Genomic DNA, 27090 nt, shown 5'->3' with positions numbered 1-27090 from the left:
GAAAGAAGCACAGGGGTTTCTCTGGTGAAAGCTAGATTACAAAACACTACTGACATAATGCTGACATGGGGCCCAGGAAGTGGAGGAGAGCTCCCTGCCTGGTGGAGGTGGAAAAGGAAGAAGGAGGAGTGGAGAGTCCTTCCTTGGAGACCATCTGGTAAAACTCAGCCCAGGCCTGTTGGCCTCTCTCCAGGCCCACTGCTCACTACTGCTCACTCGGGGTGGAGAAAGTAATGGGGTGAAGAGGGAGGTGAAAGACTTTCCTAAAAAGGCCCAAGTAGGAACATGGAGAAAGGGATAAGAGCTCATCCTTAACAGTATTCTGAAAAGGTTAAGTGTGTAAGCAGTGAAAGATTAAATGGCACAAGCTCTCTGGCTCTGGAATCCAACCCCACCTCAAATCTCAGCGCTGGCATTTACTAGTCATGTGACTTGATCCCTGTATTGAACTTTGCTGAATCCCTTTTCCCTATTTAAAAATAAGGCTAATGACATTACTTTTCCCAGAATGCTGTGAAGACTGCATTAGATAGTGTATGTAAAGCTCTTAGCAACTGCCTAGCACATATTAAATATATAATGAATGTTGGCTACTCTTTTTAATATTACTTCATATCATTACCAATACTCTAAGGACTAAAAGAAGAGAATCATCTGTAATATATAATTTTTGATGACTCAAAAATACTTCAGGGTCCTTCAGTATTTGAGCTCTTCATAAAATTAGCATTTAGTTCCTATATGTGTAAATACAGATAATTTAACTTCGATTAATACTGTTACTTTCTGTAACAGGCCTCTTAACATGCTTACACTTAGAATACGTTTCTCTAACCTTTATAGTACTCAGAAGGATAAATATTATTTTCCACATTGTCAGGTGAAAAACTGCCTCAGCAAATCACCCACCATACACAGCTAGTCAATTTAGTCAGTCTGATTTCAAAGCCCATGCTTTTTCCACTGCATCATATTACCTCAGCATTAATCCACGAAAGCTGCTTAAACACACACAAAGAGATTATCTAACAGTTGTTCCTTTCACATGAGATTACAGGGTAAAACATACCAACAATTCCTAACAGCCTAGGGCAGACACTTCCAGGCCATTGCCGGGACCAGGACTTGGAGCCCATGGACAATGATGGAAACTGAGAGCCCAAGGCCATAGTAGCAAGAATTTAGTCTGGGGTCCCAGCCAACAAATAAAGCCTGGGGTCAGAACGAGAACCCTGCCATGGTCCCATGTCCAGGCCAGCAATCAGAATCAGCAGGAGCAGGCAGAGCCCAGCAGAAGGCATCCAGGGCCCTCCAGACTTCTTCTCTGTCCCCTCCTGAGGATAAATACCAGCTAAATGGGGACTTTGAAGAGACTCAGTTGAGGAGGCAGGTGAAAACCCATGACCTCCCAATACTACTGCTGGGCATTAGAAACCAGTGTCAGGAAGGCCCCTCGCAGAAGTTCATTGATCAGGAGAAGACACTGGGTCCCAGGTGGCTAGGTAAACTGGGGGGCAGGGGGAGGGGGCGCAAAGCGGGGGTAGTGAGAGAACACTGGAGGGAACCAGGAGTTGGCACATCTGGATAAGCTGTCCCAATGTGGTCCCTATGTGGCTGTAAAACTGTGTACAGGTCCCTCATCTTAAAATAAGGAAGTCAGTTCGGATTATTGGTGTAAGCTTTGTTAGGACCCTAAGACTCAAATCATGTCCTAGGCAATTCATGGGGGCCAAGTGATGGGGAGTAAGCAGGCCCTGCTTTTCTAGCAGTCTCCATTTTATCTCTTCTGGACCTCTAAGAGTCCTTCTAAGTCTAATGATTTATCCAGGAGAGTAAATATTTCATAAGTTTCCGCTAGGTTCAGGGCCCTGTAGAAGGTGCTGATGGGAACACAGTTAAATAAAACTCAGTCCCCACATCAGAAATTCCCAGCTTCTGGCCCAGTGGGGACTAATTCCAGCAACTATGGTTGTTCAGGATTCCTCTCAAATTCACCAGGGCCCAAAGTTCTCCTGCTGAAAACCCAAGGAAGAGAAAGAACAGAAGAGGGAAAGGAAACCTCCTCGGTATGGCAGGAGAATCTTTTGTGCCTCAGAGAGATGAATTTACATGTCACCTGATAGACCATAGTGTTCTGGTTGACAGCAGCCTCCCTGTCATTGGGTGTTTCCTGTGGCCACTTGTGCTTGTGCTCTGTGCTCTACTTAAAGATCAGGGCATCTGCTCTGCCCTTTGGGAAGTGCGACAAGTCCCCCGCTGGGAAGTGCCCAAGGCCTTCTCCCAGCTGCTAAGGGAGGAAGGAAGTTGAAACCACTGCTTTATAAATTACAATACTGCTCAAGCTCCAGGATCTGAATTTATGTGAAAGAAGAGGATGTTTTCGTTTCTAGTGTTTTCTCCCCCTGGCATTTAAAAACACATTTAAAACATATTACAATTGCATGAAACATAATAAAAGTACATTTGGAAACTAATTTTTTAAAACATTGATGAGAAAAAAATGTAAATAAAAATTAAAAATTGATGTGGCGTGTAGCCATAATACACCCAATAAAGCCATACAAGCTCCTTTCTACCAAGAAGACCCTTTGGGGCTTCTTTTCTCTCATCACCGGCTTACCTTGAATCTGTCCATATGCCTTTTTACTACTCTGCTAAGCTTCAGCTGGTATAATGAAGCAGTGGCATTTGGTATCATATCTACATTTCCATATTTCAGCTTTAAAAATATGTGCAAGGATACATTTTTTAAATTGATCCTTAGGTCTGTTCACAGTCCAGGAGAACTAGGTATTCTGAAATTTGTACACTGGAAGTTTATATGCATATTCACATATAATCATCTGTAATAAACCTACATTCATGTACATAGATTTTGTTACACAGCCCAGTGAATACTGAGAAAACAACTGCTTATATTATATGAAAATTTTGTTCTATTTTAAAAGATGAAAAGACAGAATAATAAAATTGTCTTTGCCACAAAAATGTTAGAAACCAGGGAGGTGGTATCCTGATGAGCTGAGGACAGAAATTGTATCTCATTTGCCCTCCAGCCTCCAGTTCTTCTTACCCTGACAAGCACATATTTAGGAATTGTTGAATTAATGTTTGACACAGGAATATCATTAAAAAGATTATAATGAATAAAACATGGAGACACTGAGGTCATCTGCTAAAAGGGAACTAGGGGGCAGGCTATTTAGCAAATTTTCTTTTGCACTTAATAGCTAGGTTTTTTGCTTGATTGATAACTGATCAACTGGGAAATAATCCTAATGTGTGTCAGGTCAGCTGTTGTTCCTGCTTAAGGTAGAGAAGCAAAAATGGAAATAAGCCAGTGGCAGGGAAAAGAAATTTGCCTCTGGAATGAGTTAAGGAAAAGCTGGAAGGGACCTTAGATTTCATCAGGTCCAACCACTGCTAAACATTTAGCTATTGTGCAGGCAGGATGTCTTTGTTCTTTCAATTCCTTTCCAGCTTCAGCAACTGTAGGCCTGCAGTGACAGAGGAGTACTTAGGGAGCTCACTCCCTTCATGTAAAACTAATCTACACCAGTACTTATGACTAAGGGAAAGCAGGCAAACTTAGAGTCCAGGCACAGCCAGGACAAGAGGCAGGGCTGAGTGGTTTCGCTCATGATAAAACATGATTTACGGGCTGCAAGGATGTAAAGAGAAGGCATGCTTCTTAGCCTAGCTGCAAGAAGCAATCAATCCAAAATCAGCAGATTTTCTGAAGCCACAGAATGGGATGTGATTGTTAGCCTCTGAGCAGATGTAAGCTAAGAGTCTAATCAGTGTGGTCATGAAGATGAGGTCTCATCTATCAATTGCTTGACAAGGGCTGTCCTCATAACACTGGGCCTACCTGGCCTTCGACACACGATGTAAGAGACATATTGGACAAAAGCCTTGCCTGGGGGAATTCTCCAGGAAGAATTCAGCCAATAGAAAGGAATCTTTTAAGTGGCCTGATTTCACTGGAGACAAGTAAATACATATGTGGGTGCACATATGTGAATCTACACACCCCCAAGATGCTGCACTTTCCTAGAGACAAAGAGAATGGGAGAGCAGAAGCTTCACAACCAAGACCATCCTTTCTCTCATTTAATTTTAGACCTCCTTCAACCTCATGCTCAAGGAGGGAGAGGCTTTTCAGTGAGGATTTGGAGTAGGGGAATTTGCCAAGTGGTCAAAACCCAGTGTCTCTGAAATCCACAGAACTCAGAGCCCCCCAAATATCTCTGGTCCTTTTGTGTTCAGTAATGCCAGGGAGTGCTCAGCCATTCCAGGAAGAACTAAAGTGATCCCCCTGAAACTCCCACCAGCACCCCTCTTGTCTTAACACTGAGGCATTCAACCAGCTCTTGACTCTCCCTCTGATTATTAGGGATTTCTGCTGCTGTTCAGTCATTAGCCATCTATCAGAGAGCACTGCCAAGTAAAAATGAGATTAGGGAAGAGGAGAAAGAAAGGAAGGAAAGATCAGCCTTCCGTATCCATCAATGAATTCATTCATTCACTAACTAATGGCTATGGAATGCTTTCCATTTTTCAAAGACTGTGGTGGGGACTGAGATACAGATAAATAGGAAACGGCCTGGATTTTGAGGAGTAGAAACTGTCTAGTCGGACAAACATAAAAGTAGGCACTATTACATGACAGCTGTATTAATGCTCGTATACCCTGGGGTGTTATAAGGGCATAGAGGAGGGCACCAACCCTAGACTAAGGGCATCAACCAGACACATACATGCTCTTATTTCTTTGAATTCAATGAGGTGAGTCACTTACAAAGACAATCTTAAAAAATGCCTCATAAAGAAAATAAAAAGATTGGTAGCACAGTGAGCCTGACTGATTGATGTTGGAAGCCGTCTATTTTGGTGGCAACAATCTGCAAGGCTGTAGAATTTTCTCCCGCAGCACTCAGCTGCCTGGAGGTAAAAGCAGACAATGGCTTGCAATTTTGATGAGAGTTTTGTGGGACAGATGCAGCAAAAGGGCTTGTTTACAAGGGGAACTGGGTGTTATTGAGAGAACAGTTCAGATGACCAGCCAGAGGTTAGAAATTAGGTAGAGAAAGGAGGAGAGTCTAGCAGACTGTGAGGAAGCAAACAACCAAATAACTGGAGGCCTGTGTCAGAGGTACGCAAATGGTGGGCTGGCGGATGGGAGGCTGATTCATTCATTCATCAAGTATTTATTGAGTGCCTTCGATATTCAAGTCAGTGTTGTAGCACTGGGAGTACATTATGGACGGTTCTAATTGGGAGGAAAAGAAATAAACAACAACAATAATAAATATGTAAATTAACTAACACATTAGACGGTAATAAGTACTATGGTGGGGATGGGGATGGAGAAAATAGAGCAGGATCGGAAGGATTTGGAATTCTGGAGGAAGGGTGTGATTTTAAATGGGTTGTCATCATAACCCTAGTTGAACAAAGACATGATGGGAGAGAGGGAATAAACTGTGCAGATGTGTGAATTAAATATTCCAGACAGGGGGAATAGCCATTTGAAAGCCTTGAAGTGTGTGAGTGAGTGCCTGCTATTTCCAGGAACAGTAAGGAGGCCTCTGTGGAGTGGAGTGGGCAGGGGACAAAGTAGAAAATGAGGTAGACAGATAATGGGGACCAAATGTGTAAGCCTTGTAGACCCTGGAAAAGACTGGCCTTTCTTCAGAGTGAGATGGAGCATCATCACAGGGTTTCTAGCAGGGAAGTGACATGATCTGATTCACCTTTAATTGATTGCTCTGACTGCTGTGTTGAAAACAGACATGGGGAGGGTCCAGTGTAGAAGCAGGGAGACCAGTTAGGAGCCTATTGCAATAATCCAGATAAGAAATGCTAAGTAAGGCTTTGATTGGGGAGATGGCAGCAGAGCTAGTAAGAAGTATAGTCGTTGAATTCTGGATGTTTTTCAAGGGTAGAGCCAATAGGACTTCATGACAGATTAGATATGGGGGGTGAGCAAGAGTTAAGGATGACTCCAAGATTTTTGGCCCAAGCAAATAGAAAGATGGAGTTGCCATTATCTAAACTGGCAAATAATTTGAGAGGACCAAGTGTAGGGCAGAAATTAGGAGTTAAAACTCAAAAAGATATATTGACATCTTATGTTTATTGTGCATTATTTATAATAGCCAAGATATGGAAACAACTCCAGTGTTCATCAATGGACAAGTGGATAAAAAAGTCTTGTTATATAATGGAATATTACGTGGCCATAAAAAGAATGAAATCTTACCTTTCATGACAACATGGATAGACCTAGAGGTTATTATGCTAAGTGAAATAAGTCAGATAGAGAAGGACAAATACAATATGATTTCACTTATATGTAGAATCTAAAGAACAAAATAAGTGAACAAACAAAACAGAAACAGACTCATAGATGCAGAGACCAGACTAATGGTTGCCAGAGGGGAGGTTGTTGGGGTCTGGGTGAAAAATGTGAAGGGATTGAGAAGTATAGATTAGTAGTTACAAAATAGTCACAGCAATGTATAATACAAAATAGTTACAGGGATGTAAAATTACAATAATATTATAATAACTATGTATGGTGCCAGCTGGGTACTTGAATTACCAGGGTATCATTTTGTACATTATGTAATTGTCTAACCACTATATGGTAGGCTTGAAACAAATATAAAATAATATTAAATGTCAACTGTAATTCAAAAAATAAAATTAAAAAAATAAAGAAGAGTAGGAGTTAAATTTTGGATGGATTGTGATCAGAGTGTGAGATATTGATGTTTAAAATTACTGAAATGGTAGCTTTCTGAGTAAGCATAAGATCCAGGATATGACCCTTGGAATGGGTGTCTGCAAGTGAAATAAAATAAAGTCATTATGATTAAAGAATTTAGAACTCTGAAGACTGAAAGGTTAATGAACTCTCCTAGGATGGTCTACTAGGATGGTAGCCCAGGCAGGAGAGAAAGGAGCAGGGCCAGGCTGCTGTTACCCTTACAATACAAAGTTTTAATATAAATGGCTAGAGGTTACACAATATTAGTTGGAGGTGTACAGAATTTGAATTGGATTCAGGTTTTGAACCTAATAGATTAGAAATAAGCAAGACAGAAAAATTTCACAGTTGTTGAAACACACAAAATAACATTATAATAAAGCTGTTTAGAACATATCCAGATGAGATGGATTTATAAAATCCTATTGTAGCACAGATTAAAACAGTGGATTGAAAAAGAAATTCAATAGATCCTCACAATTTATTCTTTATTGTTTTATTACAATGCTTTTTGGAAAGACATTCATATTTGGTTTTAGATATATTTAGAGCTCAATGACACCATTTAAATCAACTCATGTGGCATTTTAGAAAGCATGACCCTGTGACATGTTAGGAAAGTATTCTAATAATAGCAGCAAGCCACGAATTACCCTCTGCCCCATTTGCAGGCTGTGTTTCCAAACTCAGCTCTTACCCAGTGTTAAAAAGAAACAACAGCATGACCAGCCAGTCCTCCATAACTTGAAGAATAATAAACCTCGAAGTTCAGAAACCAATATTTGATAAAGATTTTTAAAACATCATACCCTAGTGGATGTCACTTATGCATCCAAATTCATTATAGGTTATTGAGATGATAATCCAAGCTTACACAAGTTCTGCAGATGCAGATGGATATATTTCTCTTATGTATTGAGAACTTGAAAATAAAAAATCAAGAGAGCCCTTGCATTATATTGCCAACCAACAAATGAAGAAAATAATGAGATCACTATGTAAACCTTTAAAAAAGCCCACCTTGTTTGTTGTTTGTTTTTTGGGGGTTTTGTTTTGTTTTGTTTTTTGAGCCCACCTTGTTTTTGACTGCCAGTAACCCAGTCCAAGCTTTTATTTCTTTGTAAATGCATCACAAATAATCTAGATGTGACTTTTTCTTTACAATTAAGTATATATTTAAATCTTTTTTCCTTTGTGGAAATTATGGGTTTGTGGTTGATTAAAATATTCAGCAAATGTAGTTTCATCTTTTAGTTTAATAGAAAAATATAAATGACATTGCTGGTTGAATTCCTATCAAAGACATTCCCCCAGCATACATAATTCATCCACTGAATTGGAGATGATTCTCTTTTTAGTGATTTCGCAGGTGTTAACTTGGCCAAATAAAATAGGTAAATCATTTTCCTTTCATTTTTTTTCCTGAGGCAAGTTTTCAGTAAAATTCTTTTACTGTGAAATATACATACATAAGCCTATAATATGTCCATTTGAAAAATGAATTTGCATCAACTTCTGAGATGTGATGACTATGTAATATGTATTTTGTCAAAAATAACTAAATTGAGTTCCTCCTAAGTCAGGAAGGGGAGGAGTTCTATATCAGGTTTCATGCAGTACTGAATTGCATGAAAGGAGATCAGATTGTACAGTGATGTTCAAATGAAGTAGTCCCAGAGGAGAATGAAGAGAGAAGCCTGCCCGTCAGTGATCTAGCCTACACAGATGTGTGGCTGTGAAACCCAGAATATTGCTGAGTGAGGAGGTCATCATCAGATATTTATTGCTTGTACCAAGGAGCTTGTGGGTGGCCATGGGAAAGAATGGCCTCAGTTACTGGTCTTGCAGAAGCCCACCTAGTGGGAGTACAGCTGCCCAAGCTTCTGACTGCACCTAATGGCCTGTCCATGCTCAGCAGTGCTCTCCTTAATGAATCGGTGTGCACGCTGGTCTCTCAGATGTATTATTCTTCTTAACAAATGTCTTGTGGAGCTGCTGGTTAGCACTGATCTCATTTCAGTAGTCAGTATTCACTTCATAGTCCTCTTCTTATGGGAGGAGATAAAGAATCTAGAGATTACTCTCCGTGAGTCCACATTTGAAGACATGGTAACTGAGGATATTAGGGCTAGATCTTAAATTTGATACAGGAGACTTAAGGCAAACAACATAAAAATGTTCTTTATACAGTATTCCCTCACTTATCATGGCTATTATATTCTAGACGACTCCCCCCACCCCCGTCGCCCGCTGCGATAGGTGAAATCTGTGAAGTAGGAACCTTACATTTATTTTACTATTTATATATATTTAGGCTTTATAAACCCTTCCCACACACTTATAAACCGTTCCCAGTCCCTTATTAACCTTTCCCACTCCCTTATTAACCTTTTCCACACTTTTATAAACACTACTTATGTTCTTAAACATATTCTACACTCTTAAACCTATGTAACTTTAACAACATACATATACAGTACCGCAAAATCCCGCGATATAGCAAAAAATCGGGGATAAATAAATATTATATTTTTTAAAATCCCGTGATACAGTGGGACCGCAATAAGTGAACCACGATATAGAGAGGGACTACTGTACATGTAACTTTCTTGTTTTGTTTTTTTAGTAATTTATTTGTTTGTTTATTTATTTATTTGTAGAGAGAGGGGAAAGGAGAAAGAGAGGGAGAGAAACATCAATGTGTGGTTGCCTCTCACTCGTGCCCCCAACTGGGGACCTGACGTGCAACCTAATCATGTGCCCTGACTGGGAATCGAACCAACGACACCTGGCTCACAGGCCCACGCTCAATCCACTGAGCCACAGCAGCCAGGGCGTAGCTTTCTTGTTAAGTGATGATGCTGGTATTTTAAGAAAATAAGTCTGAAAGTAGTATACAGGAAATAATAGGACAGGGAAAAATGGGTGTGACAGAGAGCTAAAGGTTACCCTAAAAATCTAAAAATTAGTATTTTTGCATAACCTTGGAGTTTTCAAAGGGTTTTGGCACACACCTCATGTGGTCTTTGCAACAACCTGTGGGATGTATGTGCAAGGTGATATCATCTTCATTCCACACATGAGGAGACAGGAACCTAGGAGAACTTAAATACTTGCCCAAAGACATCCAGCTCTAAGGGACAGAGCCAGGGCTCCCACTTGTCACACCTAACTCCAGTTCCATTGCTTCTAACATGCTTGTATTTGGATAAACATGGTAGCAGGAACAGAGAGTGAGGGACAACTCAGAGAGACTTCAAAATGACAAGTGAAAGAAATTGGCAACTGATTGGGTATAGGTGGTAAACAGACAGGAGGAGGAAGGTGATTCCTAGGTTTCTAAAGCCTGGAAGGTGGTGAGATTAATAACATCATCAGCTAATACTGACAATGTGCTTACTACATGCCACATCCTATGCCACACACTTTGCTATATCAACTTCTCACAGCTCTGAGGGGAAGGGGTATTATTGTCCCCATTTTATAAGGGGAATATGTGAACGTTGTTTTCACTTTAGAGGAGGTTTTTGCTCCAAGACAAGGGAAAGTCCAGCTGGACTCTGGCTTATGGTGACCACACTTGAAGCCTGTGTTCTGCAGCAGTGCCTTGGTGTTCTCATGTGTGTGGACGTAATTATGCTACCAGCCATGAGTAATTAAGCTGGGCCAGTGGTGGTTATAATATTTGCAAACAGCAAACAGTTTAATGCCTCCGAGATATTTTGCCTGCCATTAAAATAGCCTTCACTAAGCAGATGGTTTTACCCTGGCTCTGTACTTTAAGGTGGTCAGCCAGCTAATCCAGGTTTATAGATAGCAATCAGAGAAGGAAAACTCTGACTCCAAAAAACCTCCGCTGCCTTGCGGCATACCTCTTCAGGGGAAAGGCTAAGGGAGTAAACCCCGACAGAAAATCCGGAGCCGGAGTCCCTAAGGCGATTTGACGTTGTAGTCAACACTGGCAACTCCTGCGGCGCACCTGAAGCCAAGCTGTATTGACTCCGTCTTTCCCTTGGACCCTTCAGCTGCGAAGAGAGGGGGGGTCTGCTGCATGGGCAACAGCAGACCCTCCATATCACCCTGCCCAGGCTCTGTAGCTTCAGCTTCACTGGAGAGGACACTCCAGCGTCATCACAAGATGTCGATTCAACACGGGAGGAGACAGATACCGTGTCACTCCCGAGTTGGACTGCACAGCCATTCTCGGCGGTGCAGATAGACTCTTAAGAAGCTACACCATCGTCTCTCGAGACGGACGGCTGCCGACGAGATAGCAATGCTTTCCTCCTCAGATATTATTAAAAATAAAAATACAACTAAGTATAATTATTATATGACTCAATATAAATATTGCACTTATGTAAAATATACTATTCAGACTGAAATTCTTAAATACAATTACGTTCTTCCTTAGTTGTTACTAGTTACTTTTACTTCTCAATTGTCATCCATAACAAAAAGAAAACAAACAGAAATAACAACTTAAGCCTGGTTTTCCCCTGAGGTTAACCTATTCACATATTTCTACTTTGGCCTGAGCCTCTGTTGGCATCCCAGGTTTGTCTGAGCCCATTACTGTCCACACCTACCTCTAATCTTTGAATTGCTCTGTAACCATACTTAAAACCTCTCAAGAAAAGACCCTTGCCATATTTCCTGCTTTCAATTCCTGATTCCCCTTTCTTTCTTGGTCAGGTAGAGACAAGAAGACAATTTACTTATCAAATAAAAAAACAGTGTATGAAAAAAAATTCCCAAACCTTTTCCCAAATATTAATTTACTTTCCAGCTCATTTCTGAAGGCTTCACACTGTATCTCTTTAGATATCTACCTGTAGTTATTTATTCACTAGGCTTCAAACAGCAGTCCCTTAGCAACCATAAACTTCCTGGAAAGCTGCTCTTAGAAGTTGGCCTTCTTTTCAAAGACTTGGAGTTATACAAGCAAGAAGTGCCAGAATTTAGTTCTTTTTGAAAATAAATTTAAACCATAACAATATTTTAGAGGGCTATAGATTGGTTTCTTCCCAGTGGCCTTTCACTCTGAGGCTGCATGCTGGTGGGGACGCTCTGTCCACACCCAGAACGAGGGGTCATGACTGGAAGTGTCTTTTTTCTTGACTCCCTCTAGGATTGTGAAGATGTCCAGTCCCAATCTGAACATTGTGACCTTATTGGGCAGTTGTGTGACTTACAGTAGTGCTTACCTCTTTGGGATTCACCATCGAGATGCTTCAAGGGGAAGCTCAATGGAAACTCTCATTCAGGTAGGTGAAGTCTTAGATTTTGTTTTAAATATAATGCCAAAGTTTTGATAATTTTTTAAATCAGCTACTCCTGTGGGTGATGGTTACCTTTGTTCTTGGCGTGAGCACTTTCAGAGGCAATTCCTAGACCGCTTAGTGGATGAAGTCCACTTTCTGCCCCATGCCCTGTGTGGGCTGAAGCTTTGCAGTTCAGAACGTGTGCAGAATAACAATGGTTCCTCTCACACCTCTTGCTCCTGTTCCTTTCCACCTGTAGGTAAGACTGTCCATGCTGTGCATTGGGACCTCCCTTGTGTTTGGACCCATTCTGGGGAAGAGCTGGCGACTCTACAAGGTGTTTACCCAGAGGGTCCCAGACAAGAGAGTGGTGAGTAGGCAGCAAGTACATGCCGCTTGATGGCAGCTTCAGTATTGATTAGAAGATAGAGAAGCTTTGCCAGATTACTGGGTCTGGCCCCTTTACAATAATCTGAAGTTCCTGCTCCTCACGTCAATCCTTGGACTCATGTGGCCTCCTACATCTCCAAGTTGTGTGTCACTGCTATTGGAGAGATAGGTCTTTGAACATAGGTTCCACTGCACATGCACTCCAGGCCCTGGTACTACTCTGGTGATGTGAGTAAGAGGTGCCCAGAAAGACTGTCGCTTGGCACAGGTGTGAGCTGCAAGTGAAGGGAGGGAAAGCAAGGGCGTAGAAGCTCTAGCAAGTGTAAGCAGTTATTTCCTCAGAGAAGCCCAGTTCTTTTCTATGTAGGAGACCACTCTCTTCATGAAGAGAGATAGGCCTGGAGCAGTGAGCAAGAGAAAAGACACCCTTCCAGCAGATAGAATCAACACTCGAAACTATGTGGCAGAAGATTGCCTACATGTCTCTGTTATCAGATGTCATCCTAACCACATTCCCCATTTTATCAGGGTCCCTGGTAGAGCTGCCCAAACAGCAAAGCTTAACTATCAAACTCTGTCTATAGGCTTGGCCCGGACCCAATATCTCTCTCAGTGGGAGTTTATTTCTCTGGAATGGTGCTTTCTGTTTTGTTTTTTTTAGCAAATGTTATTGAATAATGGTTAATATTTTCAAAAGTTCAACTGTGAGTACCCATACATATAAAGAAGATGGGCTAAAGAACAAGAAGTTTATTCGTCCCTCTAGAACATGGATTCCTTTTTAAAAAATAGTTTTATTGAAGGACTTCTGGCCAAGATGGAGGCGTAGACAGACACACTGCATCTCCCTCCACAATTAAGAAGGAATACAACTACCTCAAAACTGGAAACAACCAGAAGTTCCAGAAAATCAAGATGCATGGAAGTCCAGCAAACAAAGATATAAAGAAGAAATACTCATCCAGACAGGTAGGAGAGGCGGAACTGGGGCTGAGAGGACATGGTGTGGTGGCGGCAGCAGCGGCGGCACTGTCAGGTCAGCAGAAAGCACAGTCACACGTTTTAAAAAGTCAGGAGGGACACCTGGGAAGTGTTCCCAGCTCCTCACCGGACCTTGCAGCTCACAGTCCCAGCTCCAGGGAAAATCAAGCCTCATTGCTTCTGACTGTGCAGACCAGTGGGGGTTGGAGTGGAGGCAGAAACTGCCGGTCTCTCAGCAGAGTCCGCTTGTTTAAAGGGCCCCCGTGGTCCTAAAACGTCCGCAGACCCACCCACTCTGGAAAGGAAGGCCAGGGCAGCAGCTAGAGAGGCACCAGTCCATTGTGGAAGTGGGAGAGGTGCCTGGAAAAGGAGCAAGTGCTGGGCAAGCGGCATTGTTCCCTCTCGACCCCTCCCCCACATATAGCGCCACAACGTGGTGAAACAGGTCGCCCTGCACTGATGAATCCCTAAGGTTCCGCCCCTTACACCATAACAGAAGCAACAGTTCTACCTGGGACGCAGAGGCAAACAAACACAGGAGCCTGTCAGAATCAGGAGGCAGAGAAGTATGGCCCAAAAGGGGGAACGAATCAAGGTTCCAGTGGGAGAACTAAGCGACAAGGAGATAGTCAACCTCACAGATGAGGAGATAGACAACCTAACAGATGCAGAATTTAAAACACTGGCGATAAAGATGCTCACAGGCTTGACAGATATGCTTGAATACGGCAAACGAGTAAGAGAAGCGAATGCTATGCTAAGTGATACGAAGGAAAATCCACACAAAACCAATGGCGAAGGGAAGGAAACCAGGGTTCAAATCAATGATTTGGAACATTAAGGAAGAAAAAAACAGTCAACCAGTGCACAATGAGGAAGCAAAGATTTTTTAAAATGAGGAAAATTTCCCAAATTTTGCGAAGGAGATGGACATACAGGTCTGGGAGGCATGCAGGGTCCCAAGCGAGCTGGACCCAGAGAGGACCACATCAGGACGCATCATGGCTGAGATGCTAAAAGTAAAAGATAAAGAGAAAGTCCTGGGGGCAGCAAGAGAGAGGCGGAGAGTTGCCTACAGGGGGGTGCCTGTAGGACTATCAGCTGATTTCTCAGAGGACACTTTGCAGGCAGGAAGGGACTGGCAAGCAGTATTCAATGTGATGAAAGGCAACCTGCAACCAGGATTACTCTATCCACCAAGGCTATCATTTGAAATGGAAGGGTAGATGAAGTGCTTCCCAGACAAGGTAAAGCTAAAGGAGTTCATCATCACCAAGCCATTATTATATGAAACGTCAAAGGGACTTAAGAAAAAGAAGATCAAAACTATGAACACTAAAATGACAACAAACACAACTATCAACAACTGAATCTAAAAAATAAAAACAAAATCCAACTAAACAAACCAGAGTAGGAACAGAATCATAGGTATGGGGATCATTTGGAGGGTTATCAGCTGGGAGGAGGGAGGAGGAGAAATGGGGAAATGGTGCAGGGACTAAGAATCATAATTGGTTGGTACAAAATAGACAGGGGGAGTTAAGAATAATATAGGAAAGGGTGAAGCCAAAGAACATATGCATGACCCATGGACATGAACTAAGGGGGTGGGATTGTTGGAGGGAAGGGGGGTACTGGGCAGAGGGAAGCAAAGGGGAAAAAATCGGAACTACTATAACAACATAATTAATAAAATATACTTAAAAAATAGTTTTATTGAGGCATAGTTGACATGCTATGAGCTGCACATATTCGAAGTTCATGATTTCATAAGTTTTGGCACATGTATACATTCATTAAATGTGTAATCCACAAAGTCTTCTTCATACGCCTTTATCTCCCTCTCCTTCCCAATTCTTACATCCTCTGTCCCTGTCCCTGGGCAACCACTGATCTGCTTTCTGTTACTGTAGATGAGTTTGCATTTTCCAGAGTTTTATATAATGGAATTATACAGTATGTACATTTTCGCATCTGTCTTCTTTTATTTGGTATAATTATTTTGAAATTCATCCATTTTGTTGTGTGCATCAGTGGTTCTTTCCTCTGCTGAGTGGTATTCCAATGTGTAGACACTCTTCAGTTTGTTTATCCATTCACCTGTTGACGGATGTTGAATTTGTTTCCAGTTCAGGGCTATTAAAAATAAAACTGCTCTGAATATATTCATATACAAGTCTTAACATAGACTTATGCTTTCATTTTTCTTGAATAAAAACCCAAGAGTAGAATGTTCAGATCACATGGTAGGTGTTTGCTTAACTTTTTAAGAAATTGCCTGACTGTTTTCCAGATTGATTGTATTGTACTGATTACATTCTTACCAGCAGAATCTTCAAGTCCATTTTCTCCACATCCTCACCAACATTTGACTTGGTTGGTCTTTTTTATTTTAGCCATACTAATAGATGTGTGTAATAGTATCTTGCTGTGATTTAACTTGCACTTCCCTAATGCAACTTTGAGCATCTTTCCACATGTATACAGAGTGGGGCAAAAGTGGGTTTACAGTTCTTTATATGGAAATAATGCAATAATTAATAAATAATAATACAAAAATAAATTCTGTGTTTTGCATACTCACAATGGTAAACCTACGTTTGCTCCACCCTGAATATCTTATTTGGTAAAGTACCTACTCATTTGTTACACATTTTAAAATTTAGTTGTTTTTTTTTTTATTATTGTTTTGATAATTCTTTTTTTTTATTCCAAATACAAGTCCTTTTATCAGATATATGATTTGCAAGGATTTCCTTCCAGCTTGTGGCTTCTCTTTATATTTGCTGAAGAGTGTCTTTCAAAAAGATATTTCTAATTTTAATGTTCACTTTATCATATTTTTTTTATTGATCATGTTTTTGATGTCAGATCTAAGAAAATCTTGCTTAACCCAATGCCCCAAAAGGCTTTCTCCTGTGTTATAAAAGTTTTAAGAGTTTAGTTTTCACAGTAAGGCTTATGATCCATTTTTGAGTTAATTTTGAAATATGGTATGCTGTATGGATCAAAGTTCATTTGTTCACATATACATACCCAATTGTTCCAGCAAAATTTTTTGAAAAGACTGTTCTTTCTTCACTGAATTAACTTTATACCTTCGTTGAAAATTATTTGTTCATAGATTAGTAGATCTATTTCTGAATTCTACTCTGTCTCATTGATGTAGTCTATTTTGACACAAATACCATATTATCTTGGTTACTATAGCTTTCTATTAAATCTTGAATCAGGGAATGTTAGTTCTCCAACTTTGTTCTTCTCTTTCAATGTAGTTTTAGTTATTCTAAGTCCATGAAATTTTCATATATATTTTCAAATCAGTTTGCAAATTTCTGCAAAAATTCTACTTGGATTTTGATTGAGATTGTGTTGAATTTATAGATTAAATTGTAGAGAGTTGCCCTGGCTGGTGTGGCTCAGTGGATTGAGCACCGGCCTACAAACCAAAGGATTGCTGGTTTGATTCTCAGTCAGGGCACATGCCTGAGTTGCAGGCCAGGTCCCCAGTTAGGGGTGCACAAGAGGCAACCATATACTGATGTTTCTCTCCCTCTCTTTTTCCTTCCTCCCTCTCTAAAAATAAATAAAATCTTTAAAAAAAATTGTAGAGAGTTGACTTTTTAACAATATTGTGTCTTTTAACCCATGAACACGGTATATTTCTCCATTTATTTAGGTCTTCTTTAATTTCTCTCAGCAATTTTTGTACTTTTCAGTGAAAGTGTTTCATATCTTTTATTATATTTATTCCTAAGTATTCTATATTATTATCTTTTATTTCACTTTCCACTTTTTTGTTGCTAATATGTAAAAATACAAATGATTTTTGTATGCTAATCTTATTTACATACTGAAAACCTTACTAACCTACTTATTAACTCTAGTAACTTTTTTGTGGATTCCATCAGATTTTCTACATGAATTATCATATCATATGTGAGTAAAGACAGTTTCTATCCAATCTCTTGTATGATGGCACTGGCTAGAAACAACAATAAAGTGTTCAACAGAAGTGCTAAGAGTAGCCCTGGCTGGTGTGGCTCAGTGCATTGAGTGCCAGCCTATGAGCCAAAAGGTTGCTGGTTCAATTCTCAGTCAGGGACATGCCTGGGTTGTGGGCCAGGTCCCTCTTTGGGGGCCTGCAACAGGCAACCAACAGATGCTTCTTTCCCTTTCTTTCTCCCTCCCTTCCCCTATTTCTAAGAATAGATACATAAATACATATATTTTTTTAAAGTGCTGAGATCATTCTTGAGTTGTTTATTTTATGGGGAAGACATTCAGTCTTTCAAAACTAAATGTGATGTTAGCTGTAATTTCATTGTAGATGCCTTTTATTTAGTTGGGGAAACTCCCTTCTATTCCTATTTTGCTGAAAGTTTTTATTAAGAATTGATGTTGGGTTTTGTAAAATGCATCTTCTGTGTCTGTCGATATGATTATATGTTTTTTAATTTTTTAGTTCATATGTTAGATTATATTAAATGAGTTTAGGATCATAAACCAACCTTGAATTCCTGACACAAACTCCACTTGATCATGATGTATTATCTTCTTCTTATGTTGTTTGATTTATTTTGTTTATAATATATGTATTATGTTCATAAGGGATATTGTTCTGTAATTTTATTTTCTTGGAAAACTTCCCTCTGGCTCTGGCATCAGGGTAATGCCAGCCTTTAGGATGATTTAGGAAGTATCACCTTCTCTTCAGTTTCTGGAAAAGTTTGTGTATAATTGGCATTCACCTCATATAAATACTTTATAATAGTATGCTTCCATGTCTCCCCTTTTCATATTTTGTGTTATTGTTTTTACTTTTACATATGTTATAAGCCCCACACAACTGTATTTTTTTTAATTAGTTATCTTTTAAAGGTATTTTTTAAATAAAAATGAATCACATATTTTTCCAGGAAGTTAACATTTCCAGAGCTCCTACTCTCCTAGTACAGATATTCTTCTGATATTATTCTCCTTTTTCCTGGAGGATATCTAACATTCTTATGTGAGTATGCTTGTGTTGAATTTTTTCAGCTTTTGTTTATTGGAAAAAGTCTTTATTGCACCTTTGCTTTAGAAGGGTATTTTTTCCAGATGTAGAATTCTAGATTGAGGTTTTGTTTTATACATTTAATACTTTAAAGATTTTTCTTCACTGTCTTCTCACTTGGTTTTGTATCTGATGAGCTTTCTGATGTCTTCCTTATCTTTGTTTCTCTATGCATAATATATCTTCATTTTCTGGTTGCTTGAAACTGCTCTTTATCACTGGTTTTGAGCAGTTTGCTTAAGCAACTGATTTGTTTTTATCTTACAAACATCATGCATCATGTAGCTCATTGTACTTCTTTCTCTCCATTGGTTGATAAAAACTCAAACCCACATTTCTGCCCCCATTCATGAATGTTATGTACTCTACTCACCTGAGTCTTCATCGTAATTCTCTTTATTTCCTCTTTCCTTAATGTTTTTCAGTTTTTCATCCTGTTGCAGGATATATATTTTCTTTATTTTTGTAGTCACAAATGTAACACATTTTTGGTATGATGTCCAATAATTCATATAAGTATAAAGAAAGTGTTAGCAATCCGTCCTCCAGCACCCTCGGCTCTTGAGCCTGTCCTCCAGGTTAGTAGCTGTTAACAGCTTTATGTGAAAACTCTCCCATCTCTCTATCTGCTTGTATATACATATCTAGAAACATTGGAATATTTATTTTATAAAATCCTTGAATTTTTTTGTGGAAACAAGGCAGGATATGGAAATATAAACAAATGGAAATGTTTAATGGTGATGTTGATATTGATACAGTAATGATTGTAAATATTCAGTATCTCTTTCATCTTTGATGTCTGGATTTGAAGCTTTTTGGGAGAGCTAACCCTGGAGTCTATATATAGCTCAGAATATGTAGGGTACTCTAGTCCCTGTATAGCCAGTGAGCTAAGGAAAATTATGACCTTGACTGTTTTTCAGATAATCAAAGACCTGCAGTTACTGGGGTTGGTGGCAGCCCTGGTGATAGTTGATGTGATCCTGCTCATGACGTGGATATTGACTGATCCCATCCAGTGCCTCCAGATTCTTGGTGTTAGTATGACGGTGAGGAGCCCGGCCCCTGGAGAATTCAGTTCTGGGCGCACAGAGGTCGTTCTCCCAATAGCACTCACTGTGTGGGCATCCTCCCAACAAGGAGATAAGTGACCCAAAGAGGGAGAATCGGGAGCTGTGGCTGCTGTGAAGGCCTTGCTCCTTGTGTGCAAGGTGTGCTTCCACTCCACTGCTCCTCCTGCCCCAGGCATCCTCCAGCTGCATCTGCTGCGATGTCAGCACTCTGGAATCTGCCTGGCAGTTATCTCTGGTGCCACATTATTAATAATGAGAACTTTCAGCAACTGGAAGTTGCCTGCCCCTAATTGTTGGTAGGTAAAAGTAGTATTTTGAGGTCATCTTTGGAGTCAATCAACCCAGGTTCAAATCCCACCTTTACCACTTCCTAGCCATGTAACCTTGGGAAAGTCATTTAACCTCTCTAAGTCTCTATTTCCTCATATGCAAAATGGAGATAATAATACCACCTGTTTCTTAGGGCTTTGGTGGTAAGTAAGTAAAAAGAATGCAAGAAAAGAAGTCAACTGTGCCTGGTACATAGTGTTCAGTTAATAGGCAATACTATGTCTCCAGCCTCACAGGGGGCAAGGAGTACAGTGGAATCCTGACATTGCAGATTAAAATGTTTAAGGCTTTAACTGATAACAGATAGCAGGAACATGGTGTGAAATTTGTAATTGGTAATTTTGCTGATGCACCAGTGTGAATCATTGTGGTAGCAAAGCACACAGCAGGGGGTAAGCCCTGCTGCCGTCAAGCTTCCACGTCAGCCCAACTTTATCATCTTTTCCTCCAATTAATAGTCACTCTCATTTATCTGACGGAGCCAACTAAATTTGGTAGCTTTTACACATCAAGGGGGAACTACATCTGCTATAGAGGAGTTCGTGCTCAAGGATCTTCACAGGGATCTGCTGTATGTTCCTGGCAATTGCGGGTGCCCTCAGTCCTGACCTTGTGTCCCTCCTAGGTGACAGGAAGAGAAGTGTCCTGCTCGCTGACTAGCACACACTTCTGTGCTTCCCGGTACTCTGATGTCTGGATTGCTCTCATTTTGGGATGCAAGGTAGGTAACCACATCTCCTTGGGATGCAGTCTGTCACCAACAAAATGGATATGAAGAAGGAATTAACGAGGTGATTCCTGCAAAGCATCTTGAAATCAGGGAAGACCTCTGTTGATATATAAATCTGAAAACCATGACCCTTATTATTTCTCTACTTTTGAGGGGAATAACTTTTCAATTCTTTGCACTCTGTCATTTTGTTCTTCCCAAAATAATGCAGAATTCACCTACTGTTTCTCCCATTTTCTTGGTCTAGTTTTTAAAATTGATTTGGCAATATCCATTTTCTTCCCAAATCCCTGCAAGGAAGACTTGTGTAGAAGTATCCTGCTGCCATTCACCCACCTAACTTTCTCGCTGTGGTTGAAAGTGGAGCTGACCCTAAGACAGATGACAACATTCATGATGTCCTTTGAGTAATTCCAGCTTCCTCAAGTGTCCTCCATGCTGAATCTCCCATCATTAGATTCGTTTGTCTCTGTTAGATGGCCAACGCAGGAAATCATTTCCAGAGGGTACAGGATACCTACACAGGGCAGTAAGGGAGGTCCTTAGAACCAACTATTTTATTAGCTAGTTTTCAATTAGGAGGGACAGAGAATCTGGCTCTGGGGAGCATAGGGCAGGCCTGCGTCAATGAATGAGGCAAGCCCTGTGTGCCTAGAGGCTGCCTGTGGATTATCAGGGCAGAAAGGCCTGGCTGACTCATTACCAGGAGAGTAGGAGTTTTACTAGAAATGCGTGGCCTCCAAAGCTAAATTTAAAGTTCCAGGAGCCCCCATCTGAGCCTGTCAACTGCCCACTACCCCACACTTCTCAGTAGTGAAGGCAAATGACAAAGTATATGTGATTCACTCAAGCATGAATCATGGATGTATAGGAGCTCTATTAATACCTTGTTCCCACTGGGCAAGAATTTTAATGGAATTAAAAATTTTTAATAGAATCAGATTTCAACATTTCACAATCATAGAGTTAATTTCATTCAGCTTTGATTAAATTACCAATAATCCAGCTGTGCCAAATGCCACCTGATGACATCAATTACCCAAAAATCAGGCCCCTCTGGCCTCCTGACTTGTGTATCTTCTAACCACTGAAGGTCTCAGGGTGGCACATCAGGCCCCACTTGGGACACCGGCCATTGGGGTATCCAGAAGGCATCTCTGCCATGATGACTCTTTCACTCTAGGCATTCAGTCCTCCCAAAAATTATCTATAGGGCAGTCCCTGCAAGTGGAGCTGGTCAGGTGGGGGATTTCAGGGTCACTGACAGATGTCCTGCTGATACCTGACGTTATGTTTATTGTTAGTTCTCCCTCTGCCCTACCATGGTTCCCACTCAACCTCATCCGCATGGCATCTTCAGTTCAGGTATAAGATACAGACAAATGTCTTTTGCCTTCAATCTCCCCACCAGATCGAGCTCCTTGAAAGGCAGGACCATGACTTATTTTTCTTTGTAGTACTGTTTCCTGCCCTACATGGCACATTGCATATAGTCAAGGGAACATACATTGAATCTATATATTATGTGTTATTGATTAAACCTTTGATTTCTGTTTAAATGCAGCTCTTTAAGGTGGTGTGCATTGTTTTCTCCTTCGTACAAATGAGAAATCTGAGAGCAGGTTTATCTTCATGGACAAGAGGAAAGAATAGGGCCCTTGATTCCTGATGGTAGGGCCAGGATGTCACCAAGAGGGAGAAGGGGATAGATGGAGCGTTTTCTGCCCGGGCGTCTAGGTCCCAGCCTGCCTTTGTTCTCCTCTGTTTCCACTCTTCATCTCCCAGAAACGCCCCCTGGCACAGAGCCACTGCTAGCCTATAGAGATCCTTTGTGTAAATTAGAAAGAGGCATCCCCTCTGGGCAGATGCAATCTTGCAGGTGCAGGACTTAGCAAGCAGATGGTGCCTTTGGGAAAATTAGAAATAAGAGCCCCTTCCTCAGGGCACTGCTAGAGCCCCAGCACATGGCTTGACAAGCAGACCACAGGGCTATTTCAGCTTCCACATGGCCCTCAGCTCCACGCAGTACAAAACCACATAGTGGGTATGGCAGTCCTCACCACCAGCAGCACAATATGCCCACTGCCCCCCTAGTATCCACAGCCCCTTCTGTAAGGCTCCCACTGTCCTGCGCCTCTTCCCAGCAGAGCCCTGTCTTGCCAACCTCTGATAAACTACTTCTCAGTGCAGGAGAAAAAAATAACATTTATTAAGCACCTACTAGGTGTAGGGGCCACCCTAAGGATCCTCGAATGTCTAAGTCCTCATAGCAACCTATTAAAGTAGGTAGTATTATCTTTATTTAAATGGTCCTCACCCCCCTGCTCTTTGACACTGAGTCTGTTATTCCACTTCCCTGAGCCTCTGGTTCTCCCTCCACCTCCAGGGTCTGTTGCTGCTGTATGGTGCCTACCTGGCTGGCCTGACAGACCACGTCAGCTCTCCCCCTGTGAATCAGTCTTTAACCATCATGGTTGGGGTCAACCTTGTGGTGCTGGCTGCTGGCCTTCTTTTTGTGGTCACCAGATACTTGCACTCCTGGCCCAACCTGGTCTTTGGCCTCACGTCCGGAGGAATCTTTGTTTGCACAACCACCATCAACTGCTTCATCTTCATTCCCCAGGTATGTTCTAGGGAGAATTTGGTAGGGCCAGTTCTCCAGAGGATTTACTGGGCATGATAAATTTCTCACTGTGTTTTCTTTTTTAAGTATATTTTATTGATTATGCTATTATAGTTGTCCCAATTTTTTTACCTTTTGCCACCCCCGCCCCCGCCCGTTACCTCCCTTCCCTCCAGCAATCACCCCCCCCCCACTCCTTAGTTCATGTCCATGGGTCATACATATAAGTTCTTCGGCTTCTCCATTTAGTTTACTATTCTTAACGTCCCACTGTCTATTTTGTACCTACCAATCAAGCTTCTTGGTCCCTGCATCTTTTCCTCCATTCTCCCCTTTCCCCCTCCCCATTGACAACCCTGCATATAATTTCCATATCTATGGTTCTGTTCCTGTTCTTGTTGTTTGCTTAGTTTTGTTTTGTTTTTTTTTAGATTCATTTGTTGATAGTTGTGTTTGTTGTCATTTTAACGTTCATAGTTTTGATCTTATTTTTCTTAAATGTGTCCCTTTAACATTTCATACAATGAGGGCTTGGTGATGATGAACTCCTTTAGCTTTACCTTGTCTGGGAGACATTTTACCTGCCTTTCCATTCTAAATGATAGCTTTGCTGGATAGAGTAATCTTGACTGTAGGCCCTTGCTTTTCATCACTTTGAACACTTCTTGCTAGCCCCTTCTTGCCTGCAAAGTTTCTTTTGGGAAATCAGCTGACAGTCTTATGGGAACTCTTTTGTAGGTAACTCTCTTCTTTTCTCTTGCTGCTTTTAAGATTCTCTCTTTATCTTTAACCTTTGGCATTTTAATTATGATGTGTCTTGGTGTGGACTTCTTTGTGTCTAGCTTGTTTGGGACTCTCTGTGCTTCCTGCACTTGTATGTCTATTTCTTACATCATATTAGAGAAGTTTTCTTTCATTATTTTTTCAACTGAGTTTTCAATTTCTTGCTCTTCCTCTTCTCCTTCTGGCACCCATGTGATTTGATGTCAGTACATTTAAAATTATCCCAGAGGTTCCTAAGCCTCTCCTTGTTTTATTCAGTTCTTGTTTCTTCATTCTGTCCTGCATGACTCTTTTTTTTTTTTTCTTCCTTATGTTCCAACTTGTTGATTTGAACCCTGGCTTTCTTCCCTTCACTGTTGACTTCATATGTATTTTTCTTCATTTCACTTATTCCCTTATGCGTTTGCCATACTTAATCATTTCTGTGAGCATTGTTATCACTAGTGTTTTGAACTCTGTGTCCGTTAGGTTGGCTATCTCCTTGTCACTTAGTTCTCCCACTGGAACCTTGATCTGTTCCATCTTTTGGGCCATACTTCTCTGTCTCTTCAACTTGAGAGCCTCTTCAGTTTGCCTCTGTTTCTTAAGTAAGACTATCACACCTGTTATGTTGTAAGGGGTGGAACCTTAGGTATTCATCAGTACTGGGCGACCCGGTTCACCACCTTGTGGCACTGTATGTGAGGTGGGGTGGTCAGGGAGGGAACTATGCCGCTTGCTCGGCACTCACCCCTTTCCCAGTTACTCCAGCCTCTTCTTGTATGCGACTGGCACTTTTCTAGTTGTTACCCTGGTGGTGGTTCCCAGAGTGTGTGGGTTTGCATACGTTCTAGGACCATGGGGGCGCTTTAAACAGACTCTCCTGAGAGACAGGTAGTTTCTTCTGCTGCCCCAACACCCAATGATTTTCACAGCCAGGACCTATGAGGCTTTATGTTCCTGCCACTGGAACTGTGAGCTGCGTGGTCTAGCCTGGGACTGGGATTGCTTTCCAGGTGTCCCTCCTGGCTTTTATAATGAATGACTGCTCTTTCTGCCAGCTGGCCGCAGCCACTGCTTTGCCACCGCTGCCGCCACTACACTGCTTCCTCTCTGTCCCGGATCCCCATCTCTTTCCCTCCTCCCCATCTGGATGAGTATTACTTCCTTATATCTTTGTTTGATGGACTTCCATGCCGTTTGATTTTCTGATAGTTCTGATTGTTTTTTGTTTTGAGGTAGATTTACTCCTTCTTATGGTTGTGGAAGGAGGCGAAGTGTGTCTACCTACACTTCCATCTTGGCCGGATGTACTCACTCTGTTTTCTATTGAGACTTCTGGGTACCATTTATTGGAGAGTCGGAAGGAAGGTGGGTTCCTGGTGAACTGGCTCTTTCTGTTCTTCCCATCTCACTCTCCTGAAGGAAGACAGCTCTGCTCCCAGTCAGCAAGGAGGGCAGTCCAGAGTTGCTGAGCTGTGGCAGTCACCTATCTTCACCCCTGGCAGTGGACTTGCAGACCTGCTTTTCCACCAATCCTCCAGTGTGTTTCACTCATCCCTAATCCCTCTGTCATCTTGATAATGTCATTCTTTCTCTAGCTTGTGAGTGAGGAGCCTTTCCTTCTTTCCTGTTTAGGATTGCAGGTTCATAGGGAAAACCTCGTTTGGAATTTTGTGGAATTTTAAATGCTTTTACCTTCTTTTTATTGGAGTAAAATATAGAGCATTCCTTTTCTTTTTATAATAAAGAGGAAAAAATTAAATAGCAATGAGTTTCATATTATGAGGATTAAAGAAAAAAAAAATCAACCAAGGGAGGAAGTAGAACACAAGCAGAAATGTCTAGGCAGCAAAAAAGGAAAAAGCAAGTTGGAGGGAAAGGCAAAGGAATCCACAGGCCCTGAAAGGAATGTGAACAAAATTATTCATGTTTGGCCCAAGGGTACCACTGAGTCACATGCAACTGAGTTAATGAACTTGGCATTATGTACTTTTCCTATTTGCCTTCTAGTTCTCTTTTTCTTCCCCCAAGGCCTCCCTCATCCCACTTCTCCCTCAACACCCCATTTTCATTCCCATTGCAGCTTCCAGTTGACTGTGAATGACTTTGCCTTAAGGCCACTGACCAATAAAATGGCTGATGGAGTGTTACAAGGTTACTTATCAAAGGGAAGAGTAGACTGTAGGGCATGATGGTGTGACACAGGGCTGGGCCTTTTACTCTTCTTCTTTTTCATAAAGTGTCATGCAAATACACAAACGAATAAACAAATATGAAAATATCTGTGGCAGCAGCACTAAAAATCAAGGAAGGGTATTGCCTCTATGCCAGAAACTAGAGGAATTTTTGCTGAATCTTAATGTTATAAGAACTGGTTTAAAGGGAGCCATTGAGAGCCGAGTCTTATTTGTCTGGAATGTAACAGAAAAGGGCCATGAAAAGCAAGGGCTGTTCCTCTCTGGGAGATGGGGAAAAGGGAGTGGGGCCTTTTGGGAAGCCCACCCTTTGGGCCTTGTGACCAACATTGTTGATTGGTAACCCATCCACCCATTGCCAAAACCTTTCTTCCTTGCTCACCACCACTATATAGGTTTGAACTAGCAACAAGCACTTAATTTGTTAAAGTGAGTGGAGCCCTGGCTAGGTTGCTCAGTTGGTTGGAGCATCACCCCCATGCACAAAAAGGTTGTGGGTTTAATTCCCAGTCAGGGTACATACCTAGGTTGTGGGTTCAATTCCTGGTTGTGGTGGGAATGAGAAGGAACCAATCAATGTTTCTCCCTCTCTCTCTTCTTTCCTCTCTTTCTAAAATCAATAAACATATCCTTGGATGAGGATTAAAAATATGTACATATTTAAGTGAGAGTGGAAGTAGGATTATGGGATACAGGAACAGGATGGATGGACACTGTTCCCCAGTTTTCCTTCTAGCTGCCTTGAGCTTCCTTTCTCTAACTCTGTCTTTCCTCATCTGTTTTCTCTCTCATGCCTTTTCTCCTCTTGAATGAACCATGCTCTAAAACTTTAAAAATATATATTTTTTAATCCATTGTATTTTAAATTTAGGAAGTAAATTCTTTTAAAAATCTAAAACTAAGTA

At 41.2% G+C, this 27090-nt stretch overlaps 1 protein-coding gene across 1 annotated transcript in view; it reads left to right on the top strand.

The window, feature by feature from the left end:
• The window catches only part of GPR156 (G protein-coupled receptor 156), a 63226-nt gene that overhangs the window by 24288 nt on the left and 11848 nt on the right, over positions 1-27090 (top strand). Inside the window, exons 3-7 of the mRNA XM_090277082.1 lie at positions 11907-12042; positions 12299-12409; positions 19393-19518; positions 20498-20593; positions 22989-23225. Coding sequence (XP_090133208.1) covers positions 11907-12042; positions 12299-12409; positions 19393-19518; positions 20498-20593; positions 22989-23225 — 706 coding nt within the window. The remainder of the gene's footprint in view (positions 1-11906; positions 12043-12298; positions 12410-19392; positions 19519-20497; positions 20594-22988; positions 23226-27090) is intronic.

The sequence above is a fragment of the Furipterus horrens genome, unplaced genomic scaffold (assembly GCF_987537825.1).
Source record: "Furipterus horrens unplaced genomic scaffold, mFurHor1.1.pri manual_scaffold_1, whole genome shotgun sequence".
In the NCBI taxonomy this organism is placed as follows: Eukaryota; Metazoa; Chordata; class Mammalia; order Chiroptera; family Furipteridae; genus Furipterus; species Furipterus horrens.
Note: the sequence above shows the minus strand (reverse complement) of the source record. Positions and strands in the feature narration are given on the sequence as shown.